At 37.6% G+C, this 13,254-nt stretch overlaps 1 protein-coding gene across 3 annotated transcripts in view; it reads left to right on the top strand.

The window, feature by feature from the left end:
* The window catches only part of NAA35 (N-alpha-acetyltransferase 35, NatC auxiliary subunit), a 94,384-nt gene that overhangs the window by 79,482 nt on the left and 1,648 nt on the right, over positions 1–13,254 (top strand). For all 3 annotated transcript variants that reach the window (XM_047829125.1, XM_047829126.1, XM_047829127.1), the window contains exons 15-21: positions 1,926–1,992; positions 3,867–3,965; positions 4,781–4,959; positions 7,947–8,083; positions 8,948–9,015; positions 9,947–10,087; positions 10,479–10,601. In XM_047829125.1, coding sequence (XP_047685081.1) covers positions 1,926–1,992; positions 3,867–3,965; positions 4,781–4,959; positions 7,947–8,083; positions 8,948–9,015; positions 9,947–10,087; positions 10,479–10,601 — 814 coding nt within the window. The remainder of the gene's footprint in view (positions 1–1,925; positions 1,993–3,866; positions 3,966–4,780; positions 4,960–7,946; positions 8,084–8,947; positions 9,016–9,946; positions 10,088–10,478; positions 10,602–13,254) is intronic.

The following is a 13,254-nucleotide window of genomic DNA, read 5'->3' as shown; positions in this document are numbered from 1 at the left end:
CCATCTGTAATGATACGCTGTCTAGTGTCCCTTAGCACAAGAAGGCTGTGGCATGCCTCTCAGAGAGAATATGTATGTTAGATAAGCTTCACTCAGCCATGAGTTTGGTAATGAATTGGCAATATACATCACATAAAGCATCTTTAAACACATAATGCAAGGTCATGTAGTGATCAGTTGATGAAGATGGTGTCACCAGTGGCTGGCAGGAACCTAACCCAGTATTTTACCCTAGCGGCAATGTTGCCGTATTCTCTAATTCAGTGTCTGCAGCAGCTTTAAAGAATAGAACTATCATGAGTACCGGGAATTGACTGTATATATGACAGAGTTCATTGCATGATAATATGTAAATGTTATTCCACTGTTTTAGAATTCCAGTGTTAGAGATAAGAAATGTGATCCTGATCTAATTCTTTTTTTCCTTTGTTAAGTGATTGGACACTTTCTTCTGGAAGATTGTAAAGTTTCTGGGTTTGGTTTGGTTTGGTTGGTTGGTTGGTTTTCTGGAATTTAAGAGTTTTACCAGAATGTACGTGTCTGATTTTCAGCAACACCTGTCGGGAACTCAGTCCTTAAAGCCTCAAGTCTTCCAATCAGTAATTTTCCTTTATTTATCTCTTGTCATTTTTGCTGTGATGTGAGAAAGTTCTTCCTTGACCTTCAAGACTACAAGTGAGCATCTTTTCATCTGTTGAATTTTTAAATTTGAAAATCCTAATTTTGGGATCCAGAAAGTCTTTTTTTTTTTTTTTTCCTCCTTTAAGAGCTTTATTTTAATCACCTTAAGTAACTTTCTTACTTTGGAGTTAAAGATCTAGCAGACCTTCTAGCACTTCTCTTTTGCCACCACCTATTCCTGGTGTTCTGCCTCCTCTTTCTCATGGCTGCTGCGTGCACTGTCATTTTCCATTGCATGATTGTGGCTCTGTTGATCTTTGAGGCTCTGGTCAGATTGTTCAGTTATGGCAAATACTTAGAAGTAGTGAGTTGTCTGCTCCTGTCAGTGTGCCAGGGAAAAGTCTTTGCTTTTTTCCCATGTTCTTAAGTGCAAAGGCCACTGACCTCAGGGATAGAAACAAAAATAATCTTCCCATCTATTCAGCCCCCGAATTGGCTGAATTGGCTCCTCTAGAGCCAGGCAGGTAGCAGACCCTCCCAGACTGCTCAGGAGGGCTTTAGTCACTTTAATAACTGAGACAAGGAGCACCAGAAAGGAAATCACTTGATGAGGATAGAGGATGAGCTGCCAGAAATGTATAAGTGAGGATTTTGGCCAGTGGTTGGAAATGTGGATACATCTTTAAAAAATTAGGATTCTGGGGCGCCTGGGTGGCGCAGTCGGTTAAGCGTCCGACTTCAGCCAGGTCACGATCTCGCGGTCCGTGAGTTCGAGCCCCGCGTCGGGCTCTGGGCTGATGGCTCGGAGCCTGGAGCCTGTTTCCGATTCTGTGTCTCCCTCTCTCTCTGCCCCTCCCCCGTTCATCCTCTGTCTCTCTCTGTCCCCAAAATAAATAAACGTTGAAAAAAAAAAATTTTTTTTAAAAAATTAGGATTCTGTATAGCATTTTCTTTGTAATTATTATTATGGGTATAATCTATGAGGGTGTTAGTTGTAGAAAAATAAATAACATTGTAGTAGGGCCATGAAAAAGTAGAACTTTGGAATTTTTCTTCTCTCCTTGTTAATTTGATCTTGTTGGATCCAACTCTGTCGAAGTATAGAACTGGAAGAATTGGAAATGTACATTTGTTGTGCGAATAACACAATAATAGTGAAATATTTCTTAATCTAATGCTAACAGTGTTTAATTTAGTAAGGTATTTGGTTCCATTTTCTCTTTTTTCCACAATTTTGGTCTGTTGGTATCTCTGCTGCTTTTTGTAGGCCAAATAGTTTGATTTTAATGAGCATTATCTTACAGGTGCTGCCTATATAATAATCACCAGGCTAAGGACTGTATTGACTCCTTTGTTACTCACTGTGTTCGGGTAAGAACTGCAGTTTGGATCGTTGTGATGGATACTTTAAAAATTGTGGGGAGTGGGGCGCCTGGGTGGCTCAGTCGGTTAAGTGTCTGGTTGTTGGTTTCGACTCAGGTCGTGATCTCATGGTTTATGAGATCAAGCCCTATATCAAGATGCCTGCTTGAGATTCCCTCTCTCCCTCTTTCTGCCCCTTTCCCGCTCACACACAGGCACTCTCAAATAAAATTTTAAAAAATAAAATAAAAATAAAAATTGTGGGGTGTAATTCCTTCAGTCACATTCATTTGTGTTACTTTTTTCATCCAACAGTTCTTAGTCATTTTCCCCGAAAAAATGAAAAATTTCTGTCTGTTCTTGCACTTGAGTAGATAGCTTTCTAATGTGGAGTCTTCCTGGCAGGTCGTTAAATACTGAGGCACCTTTGATGTCCTCTCACTGTAACCCCCAGGGACCACACAAGCAGAATTAAGTTATGACCCCCATCTGGGAAAACAGAAGTTGTTAAAATTTTTTGTAAATGTGCACAAAAACTATTTTTGACCATATGAACAAGGAATGTTTGTACCAGCCCCAGATACTTCTCTTTGTGCTACCTTAATGAGCAGGATTATAGTAAAATTAAAATTACTACTTGAGATGGGAGCACAAATTTTTTTCAAATATAGGATAATTAGGAAAAAATATAAATCTTGTAGTGGATTAAATTAATCATAAATCATTCTCTAATTTAATTATATAAACATTTCTTTTGGAGAACTGAAACAGTTTGGGAGGCCTAATTCCAGTTACTAAAATATAGCAAGGCACCTTGGGAGGGTGAAAGGAGGAGAACTAAAAGGCCAGGTCTCGTCTGTATCATTAACATTTTATCATTGTCAGGAAGATCACTTCACTTTTCTATAAATTCCCCCGTCTTTAAGAAGTGAGGTATTAATACTGCCCCTGTACCTCGTACATAGGCTAGTTATTGATCAAGTGAGATAATATCTATCAAACTGTACAAATTTAAAACAATTCAATTTGAAGGATCTTCTGATTCGCATTTCTTAAATCAGAGCATCTTACCATTCGTGCATATTGTCTGATTAGTGAAGTGTTAACAATATTTTAGGATATAAAATAGGAATTGAAGAACCTTAGGGTTTATAGAGAACAGTTGACCCTTGAACAACATGGGTTTCAACTTTGCAGGTGCACTCGTGTGCAGATTTTCTTCAATACGGTACTATAAATATAAATGTACTTTCTTAAGATTTTCTTTATAACAATTCCTTTTCTTTAGCTTACTTCATTGTGAGAATACAGCATATAATGCATATAACATACAAAATAGGAGTTAACTGACTGTTGATGTTATCAGTAAGTCTTCCAGTCAACAGTTGGCTATTAGTAGTAGTTAAGTTTTGGGGGAGTCAGAAGTTATATGTGGATTTTCAACTCTGCAAGATATAAGTGCCCCTAACCCATGTGTTGTTCAGAGGTCAGCTGTATCAGCCATTACTTAAGCCTTATAATTATTCTGGTATATTTAAAGTAGCACAGAAATGTTACCCTTGAACATTGGCTTATGGCTTGAGATCCTCAGAAGAGGAAACTATTCTCTTGGAATTGTGGGAAGATATCTAAAGATTGAAGTAACATATTTTTGCCATATGAAAACAGGTTTCATTAATAGCCACTTTCTTCTGGCTCTTGATAAAATCTTGTGTTAAGTTTCCTTAAAAAGAAATACCTATGTAAGAAATACGCATAGTCCTGATTCTTACCTCCACAGTAATTTTTTCCCCTTAAACTAGATTTTGAAAACTTAGAATGTTAATTTTCTTTAGTGTCAAGAAATTTCACATTGGCAGTTAACAAATCGTATGTATTTGCAGCCATTCTGTAGTCTTATTCAGATCCATGGACATAATCGGGCTCGACAGAGAGATAAGCTTGGTCATATTCTTGAGGAATTTGCTACCTTGCAGGATGAGGTAAGAGCCAACAAGTTGCCCTCCCTTCTAAAATTAAGCAGTTCATTTACCTTGATCAGATTTTTAAAAACAGTTCTTTGGAACAACGTTTTAACTATTTAAGTTTTTAGCATGATTAATTTACTTTTAACTTAAAATGTAACATTTCCATATATCAAAGAAAGAGTTTACAAAAAGAGAACAATAATCCAAACTGAGAAACCTCTTAAATTATTTCTTTGATAATCAGGATAAATTATAAAATATGTGTAGAACTATAGTTTTATAGCAAGTTCACATTCTAACAAAAATCTTAAGACAAACCATAAGAGACTCTTAAATACAGAGAACAAAATAAGGGTTGCTGGAGGGGAGGTGGGTAGGGGGTTGGGTTAAATGGGTGATGGGCCTTAAGGAGGACACTTGTTGGGATGAGCACTGGGTGTTACATGTAAGTGATGAATCACTAAATTATATTACTAAAATTAAAAAAATAATAAATTGATTTATTATGTAGCTGTGGAAAAGAAAACCTTAATATTCCTGTCAGCAGCAATATTAATTGATAACATAATTAAAAGCCTAAAGTCAATATTTTGTATTTTTGTTTTATAAAATGTCTTTTTAGTTTAAGGAGCATTTAGGTAAACGTTATCCATTGTGAAATGGGAAGTTTAAATGTGAATGGAACCAAAAAATGTTTTGAAAGTATAAATTCTTTAGTGACAAGTTTTATATTTTCTGTCTAAATGCTATTTTTAGCTGTTTGTCGTTTTTTTTTCATTCTTTCATTACCTTGAAACGAAAGTCCGTGTTATGACATTTTGTTCTGATAGGCAGAGAAGGTTGATGCAGCCCTTCACACCATGCTGTTGAAACAGGAACCCCAAAGGCAACATTTGGCCTGTTTAGGTACCTGGGTCCTTTATCATAACCTGCGAATTATGATCCAGTATCTTCTGAGCGGCTTTGAATTGGAACTCTACAGCATGCACGAGTACTACTACATATATTGGTGAGAGAACAATTTGAGTTAAAATCGGTAGTGGGGAGCAAGTAGAGAAGATCTGAGAGAGCATCTGTAGAACAGAATATAGTTTCAGGGTACTTTTTCATTTAATGTGTTGTGGGACAATTGAAAAACATCTGTTAGAAATTAGAGCCAGATCGTCTTGAACATCTTCCAAGTGCTGTTAACACCATACAAATGTTTTTTCCAGCCATTGAATGTTTGTTTCCAAATTAATAAAAGTGATTCCAAAGTAAATGGATTAATTTAAGAGCTTCTTTCTCTTTCTAGGGAGAAAAATCACACACATTTAGCTCTGACTTCAGTGACAATAGGTGCTAGCTGTGGAATGTACTTAACTGAATTAAAGTTCAAAATTTGAACCAGATCTTTCCTCTGCGAAGAAATGAAGATTATCATTGGGAGCCATAACTGTTGCACACTGCCACCCTGGGGGTTTCTCTCAGCAGTTTTGAAGGAGTTCATAAGAGCTGTCCTCCTCAGCCAATAGTTCTTTGCTTTCACTTGAAGATGAAATAGAGAAATGTAGTCAGAGGATACTTGGAAATACTTCAGGCACGGGAAAGCTGCCGTAGAAAGAAAATAAATTGAGAGCTAATGGATCTTTTTTTTCAGTCTGGCCATGTATGGTGGTAAATAACCAGTGTTGCTTATCACAAACAGCTAAGTTTAGTATATCTTAATAAGGTTCATCTTTTTAACTCCTATTCGAATTATTTAACAGTAATTAAGATACTGTGTATTCCTTGGAGTCATCGCTATGAAGGAAGGAAAGTAGTTCTTTTCCAAGCTGACATGGTTTTGTTATCATGGCTGCCAGGGCTCCTAACTTGGTTATGAAACTTGAATTTGAACATTGAACTAAAGTAATACGAGAATAATATTATTTGCTATACCCTCTGACATTTATGTAGGTAACAACTAACTCTTACCAACAGGTGTTAATGTAGCTACTTGGCATATGTTTTGTTACTAACTCACAGTAGACAAAGTATCCAAACCAGACATTTTGTGGGGGAACATGCTCAAGTTCCTTCTCTGAGGTTTGAGTCAGCTTTTGGGAAGCTTTTGTGCTCTTGATTTCTCAGAATAAAATTTATATATATATGTATGCTTTTTGGCACAAAGAATTGGGCTCTTAATTAGCAAATAAGTGATAATCAGATAAACACTCTATTAGAAACCTATCTGCATATTTGAGCAGATTCATTTCTTGTTAACGAAAAAAATTTTAGTTATGCCTATAAATACCCTTGTGGTCTACATTCATGTTAGTTTTAACTACTTTTAGTTTCAAAATTATACATTGGGCTCCAGCATTTTCACAAGATAAACGTGTTACATTGTTCATGAATATCATCCCTAAAGCATGTGGGCCCTTTAAAAATCAGCAGTGGAAAACATTGATTCTTAAACTCTGGAGTGCATCATAGTCACTTCTCAGTCCATCGAGCTCCTGGTTTAGCAGGTCTGGGATAGGCCTCCATCATTTGCATTTCTCACTAGTTCTGGCGATACTGCTGCTGGTCCCGTGATCACAATTTGAGAACCACTGGTCTAGAGTATCGGTACTTTGACTCTCCATAGATATGATTGTGTATTAATTTTGATAATGCACTTAAAAGCTCACTGAGATGTCTGATATTTGACAAGAAAAGCATGACATGTGCCAAATTATCTCCTTCACTCATATATGCCCCTCGGGTTCGATATTTGGAAGGTAGAAGGCAGCATTCGTTCTCTATAGAAATCCTCTCATTGAGTTAAGATACCCTCAGATTTTGTAGTGTATTGGGGCGGGGGGGGGGGGGGGATTCATTTGTATCCCGTGTATTTGCAGGGGGGGTGGAATTCATTTGTATCCTGTAAAAGGATACTCTAAATGCCTTTCTTAAATTCACTGTCAGCAATTATTTTCATATGAAATTGTATGCTTTGTTTTTTTTAATCAAACGAAAATATGTTTGCCAGTTTGCCGATGCTACCAGGAAGCATAGCATTCAGTTTAACTTACAGTACCTAAATCATTCCAGGTGTTTGGGGTTTTTTTGGTTTTTTGGTTTTTTGCCAGTTCATACTGTTTTGATTTATCGAATGTGTGGGTTTTGTTTGGCTACAACAAAAAGGAATGTTGTTTATCCTAAGGTGTGTCTTCTGACTAGTTTTCGTTTTGCTTTAAAATATTTTTTTTTTGTAAATGTTTTAATATTGCAACCTGCCTTACAACTTTTGGGGGAATTTTGGAAATACGAATTAAATGCTCATCCTTGATCATAATAAAATTTCTTCTAAATCTTTGATTTTAGCTTAATGTAGTAGTGGTCCTTAATGTTTATTAGGATTATGTTATAATCATAAATATTTATATCCTAGATTTGAACTGTTTTTCTGGCATAGGAGAATGTAATGTTGGTTAAACTTCTGAAAAGTTAGTATTGGGTGTACTGTTATCTGTTTCACATTTCATTTATTGATTAAGCTCAAGTAAATTATAAGCCTGAATGTTCTTAATTTTTTAGAATGCTTTGGTATATAATGCCTACAATTCAAAATTTTTTCAGTATTAATTGCTTTCTTTCACAATTAATGGGAAAATAAAATATTTACTTAATAGGTTGGAGGTGAAGTGTGTTCTGATATAGTTAGTAAAAAGGAAAAAACAGCTTAATGGGCATTCATTTGATTTACATACATCATTATCAAGAAATTCGTAAAATGCATATCACTGTAGGAAATTAAACATTTTTGAGCATTGTCCAGCAACATATAAGTCTACAAGAAAGGAAAAGTTAACCATCTGTAATGCTAATTTCTTGTAAAATCTGTCAGTTATCTAATTGGATAATCCAGGGTTTGTTTGTTTTTTAAGATTTTTAAAGCAGTATTAGAAATATCTCTTTATTAAGAGATACATGTGATAAAGCTGTCTCGTGTAGACATCTTCCATTAACTCACATTTGGTACCCTTTAAGGTATCTCTCTGAATTCCTTTATGCATGGTTGATGTCCACGTTAAGTCGTGCTGATGGCTCCCAAATGGCAGAGGAAAGGATAATGGAAGAGCAGCAGAAAGGCCGGAGCAGTAAAAAAACAAAGAAAAAGAAGAAAGGTACTGTGGGCTATTTTTAAATTCAAGAAGTAACTAACGTTGGAGTGCACTTTAATTTCTACACATAAATAGATGCAGAGCCACCCGTGCCTTGTTATGGTTGAATTAGTCATTACACCTCAATTTTCACCCATCTTCTCTTGAGCCAAGTATAAGATAGACACTGAGTCCCACTGTTAGTGACATAAGCCTCCTTGGAGCCTTCCCTTGCTTTTCTTTTACTTCTTTGCTATTCCATGTGTTGGAGGGCCTTAGGACAAGATGATGTAGACACGTGGAGTGTGCAGGCAAGATAAATTAAGGCACAAGGCAGCAGGAGATCCTTGATCTTTTGACAGAAGGCTGACAGCTCAGGAGGGAAGTGGGTCCCGAGCTGTGCTGGTCCAGTGGCACAGAAAGATGACCATAGAGCACGGTGGGCAACTGAGGAAGAAGAAATGTTTCCAGGGCACTGCCCTCAGGATCACTAGGGAAGGGTACAGATACTGCTCCAAATGTTAACAAAATATTACTTTGTATTTCATGAGGGTTTCAACAGCTTGGGTGGGTTATTAAATGACTATAGCCATGGGTTTCCTATTTTAGAAGTTAAGTCTCTGTAATGGTGAATTCAAAAGAAACCCAAATTACTTCATACCAGAATTTTATGGTATTACTTATTTTAGGGAATATGACTTTTTAACCTTCCAGTTATATTTTATTATTTGTAGGTTTTGTTCATAAAACTAAATTTAACCTGTAGGAACAAACTGTGAATTTTTAATTTTAGTAAACAAGGTGGAAGATTTTTTTTTAATTAGATTTTCTCCTGCAATAATGTGAGAGGAGGGGGAGAAGACTGGGTGATTTTCTTTTTAATTACAGTTCGCCCATTGAGCCGAGAGATCACAATGAGCCAGGCATATCAGAATATGTGCGCTGGAATGTTTAAAGTAAGTTGTCGCAAATGAAGTTCTTTTTGCTTTTCAACACATAGTTTAATTAAAATGGGCTTTCTTCTGTGATATTTCCAGATTCTGATTTCACCTTTGTGTTTATTAACCATCTGCTTGAAAATTACCTTTTGCCCAAGTCTAGTTTTCATTAATTTGTTTATCAAGTGTTTATCAAGTGTTTGATTATCAATTCATTTGATTAACAGATGTTAATTTAACACCCTTGCTGTGTGTCACATATCTTCTACTGAGTACATTTAAGGATACCGAGTCTAATCAGAGGTGATCCTTGTCTCAAGTGTCTAGGTAATGACGGGTCAGGTGACATGTGTGACACAAGTAATAAGAGAAGGAAGAGTTTATTTCTGGTTCATGATCAGAAGAGGTTTCTTGGAAGAAAGAGGTTTGTATTTCTTTAGGAGCATATTAGGAAAAGGGTCAGCTCCACAGCTTAAGCAAAGCACTTTTAGGAGGTAGTACATACTAATTAACTCGTAAGTTGTGCTTGGCAATTCGAGAGATTATTTGCTGCAGTTTATATTCAAATACATAAAACAGAGCACGGACTTGTGTTTGAAAAACAGGACCTGTGCTTTTCGTATTATATCCTACTTTTTTTCTTATTTGAAGGTTTCAAAGCTACTGTGAAAGCGTAAGTCCTAAAAAAAATAATGTGCATGTGGTACAGTTTCACTTGGAAAGGTAGTAATATATTAAACATTGGAACTTGACAATTTTTTATATAATGATGGCATATTACATAATGAATACTGAAGCCAGTTTTTCTCTTCCTATTTCTCATTTCTGAGCGTTACAGTTGTTTTAGCCCTGTGTAAATAGCTGTTTCTTGTTTTCTATTCTGTATTAATAAGGATGTTCACTTTGTCGTGTTGATATAATCTTTTTTCTCATTTTCTTTTCCCTTTAGACCATGGTAGCATTTGACATGGATGGCAAGGTACGAAAACCCAAGTTTGAGCTTGATAGTGAACAAGTTCGATATGAGCACAGATTTGCTCCGTTCAACAGTGTGATGACACCACCGCCGGTGCACTATCTGCAGTTCAAGGTGATTTGGCTCATGAAGCAACTTACTGTAAAGCATTCCGTCTTAGACCTTAGGTCTTGTACCTAGCCATTGTGTTAAAATGGTCCAATCCAACCATTATTGGGCCAGTGACAAGGTGGTAAAAGAGCAGTTTTAATTAGTGTGAAAATTACTTGGCTTTTTTTGGATGCACTCATCAAATTGAGAGTTACTTTAAGTATGAGGATCATAGGATCATATGGAGATTGAGAATTGAATATTACACAGGAAAATTAGGGACATATACCAAGTATTTGCGTTAGTGTCTCTATATAAATCATGAGTCAGTAAAGAATTCTTTAATTAAAAAAGGTATTTTAGAGTTTTTCGTATTAAACATGTTTTGAATAATATAGCATTTCCCCCTTTTTAGGAAATGTCTGACCTCAATAAATACAGCCCTCCTCCTCAGTCTCCAGAACTGTATGTTGCAGCTAGTAAGCACTTTCAGCAGGCAAAAATGATACTGGAAAATATCCCAAACCCAGACCATGAGGTAAGACTGCAGTCATAGTAATTCTAGAGGAAAAGCTTGGCAGGAAATATGTATCTTACTACTGGATGACAGTTTATAAAAATGAACCTTAACAGTATTAATAGTGAAGCCTGTCGTGTTTTTGGCAAGGATTTTAAATGGCTTTGCTTACCCTAGCCTTTTAAGACTTAAAATTTATGTGATGAAAGTAAATGCTCTTTTGTGCAAATTTAGAAATCAGTGCAAGGAGAAATTAAGACATAGAACTGTAAAATGAGTAGGAAGAACACAAATAAGATCCAAAATGATCCACAGTTCAGAAATGTTAACATATAAAATATTTATTTTAATGTGTAGTTTACTATATTGAAATATAATTATATAAATCTTAAAAATATTAAGAATGAGGGGCGCCTGGGTGGCTCAATCGGTGGCCATCTGACTTTGGTTTAGGTGATGATCTCACAGTTCGTAAGTTTGAGCCCCATGTCGGGCTCTCTGCTGTTAGCACGGAGCCCGCTTCGTATCCTCTGTACCCACCTCCTTCTCTGCCTCTCCCCCACTCATGCTCTCTCACTCTAACAATAAATACACTTAAAAAAAAAATTTTTTTTTAATATGAAAAATGATCTAGTCATTTATCACAGGAAGTAAAAACCTTATTCCACTTGACCATTTAAAATGCTAGTTCGAACACTTTGAGATATCATCGTACAGACCTTAGAACTTGTAGAGTACTAAAGTTGTGCGGTCTTGTTATTTTCACAGTTTGCTGTGTACCTAATCACATTGAAATGCATGTATTCCGTAAATGAGAATGCATTGCCTGTAATACTCAGACTGTTTTGGGGAGTGTGTCTTGGTACAGTTTCCATGAAAGAGAAGTTAATGGTAGTTCTCTGTTTAAAAACACAGATGCTTAGGCCAAGCAGTTCTGCTTCTTGGGGTTTATTTTTTCTGCATGAGCACGTGTGGGAAGTGAGTGCTTAATACACAACAGTATTCATTGCAGCAGGATTCTGATGGCAAAGAAAGGAAATTTCACTGTCCCTCAGTCGGGACTGTTAAATGAATTACGATACATCATATATTGCAATAAAAGGACAACAGAAGATCTTTATGTACTGTAATGGGATGTTCTTCAAGATACAAGAAGTTTAAAAAAAGCAAAGTAATAAACTGTGTATAGTATGCTGCCAACAAGTCTGTGTGTATGTGTGCAAGGATTATGGGAATATAATATATCTCCAGAAAGATACATAGGAGTTGATAACAGTGTTTGCTTCTTGGGAGGGGAACTGAGTGCCTTGGGAAACAAGGATAGGAGAGAGATGACTTTTTGTCGTGTATAACCATGCAATAAAAGAAAATACAAGGGGAGAGGAAGGTACCTATAATAGCATAGATTTATTTCAGTGGACTTCATTCATTTACTCAACAAATACTTGTCTACTATGTCCTCAGCCCTGTGGTAAAAAACTAGTGGGGGCCCCTGGGTGGCTCAGCTGGTTAAGCGTCCAACTCTTGGTTTCCACTCAGGTCATGATCTCGTGGTTCTTGGGTTCAAGCCCCACATCAGGCTCTGTGCTGACAGTGCAGAGCCTGCTTGGGATTCTCTCTTCCCCCTCTCTCTGCCCTCCCCTGCACGTGTTGTCTCTCTCTCTCAAATAAACTTAAAAAAAATTTTTTTTAATAGTGAAAAAAAATAGACAAATCCCAGCCCTCCTGAGGGCAGTGGAGGCTAGTATGTGGCAGACACCAAATAAATAATACAGTGTACTAGAAGATATTAAGTACTATGAAGAAAAATCAAGCTAGGAATGGGGATAGCAAATAGAAGTAGGGAGGTGGGAGGGGGATGAGGCATTTTTTAATTAAGATGGCCTGTGAGCAAATCTCGGAGGTGAGAAAGCAAGTCACAGGGCTACAGGAATGGAGCCCTGTGGGCAGAGGGATCTGCATGTGTACAGGTGCCTAGGCCACTGCTGGAGCGGGGTGAACAAGGGGGGCGCTGCTGGAGAGTTTTGAGCAGAGCAGTGACCAGAGCGGATTTTTGTTCTGAAGGATCACTCTGGCCCTGGTGCTGCAAATAGACTGTGGTAGGGGTAGAGGTGGAAGCAGAGGAGCCAGTTGGCAGGCCACAGCAGTAATCTGGTGAGAGATGGTGGGGACGGTGGAGGTCATCAGAAGTGACTGCATTCTCTGAGTATGCCAAGGCCAAGATGGATCGGATGTGGGTGAGGAAAAGAAGAGTTAAGGAGGACATCAGGGTTTGGGCCTGAGCCCCTGCATGGATGGAGCCAGTGGGGAGGGCTGCGGGTAGAGCAGAACAGGTGGGACCCAGGGCTGGGAAGTCAGGAGCTCAGGTTGGGAGGTGCCCGTTAAATGGCCAGACGGAGCTGTCATCTGGACAGGTGGATGTGTGATGAGGCTGAGGAGAAGCCATTCCAGACCTGCACTGAGGGGTGTTTCTGGAGAGAGGTCAGCAAGGAGCAGTGGGAACATTTTTCCTCAAACTGCACACTACTCCCTTTTAAGAGGAATACAGCATTCCTGTCCTCTGCTGTTCATGTCTAGGTGAAGGCTCTTGAGCGAGTAGTAGTCAGGAGTGACTGTAAACACAGGACACTGCCTCCCTGCCGGGTGTGGTTCCCAGCTCACGATACGTATTAGC

This window comes from Prionailurus viverrinus, chromosome D4 (assembly GCF_022837055.1).
Source record: "Prionailurus viverrinus isolate Anna chromosome D4, UM_Priviv_1.0, whole genome shotgun sequence".
Classification (NCBI taxonomy): Eukaryota; Metazoa; Chordata; class Mammalia; order Carnivora; family Felidae; genus Prionailurus; species Prionailurus viverrinus.
This window is presented reverse-complemented; position numbering and strand designations above follow the sequence as displayed.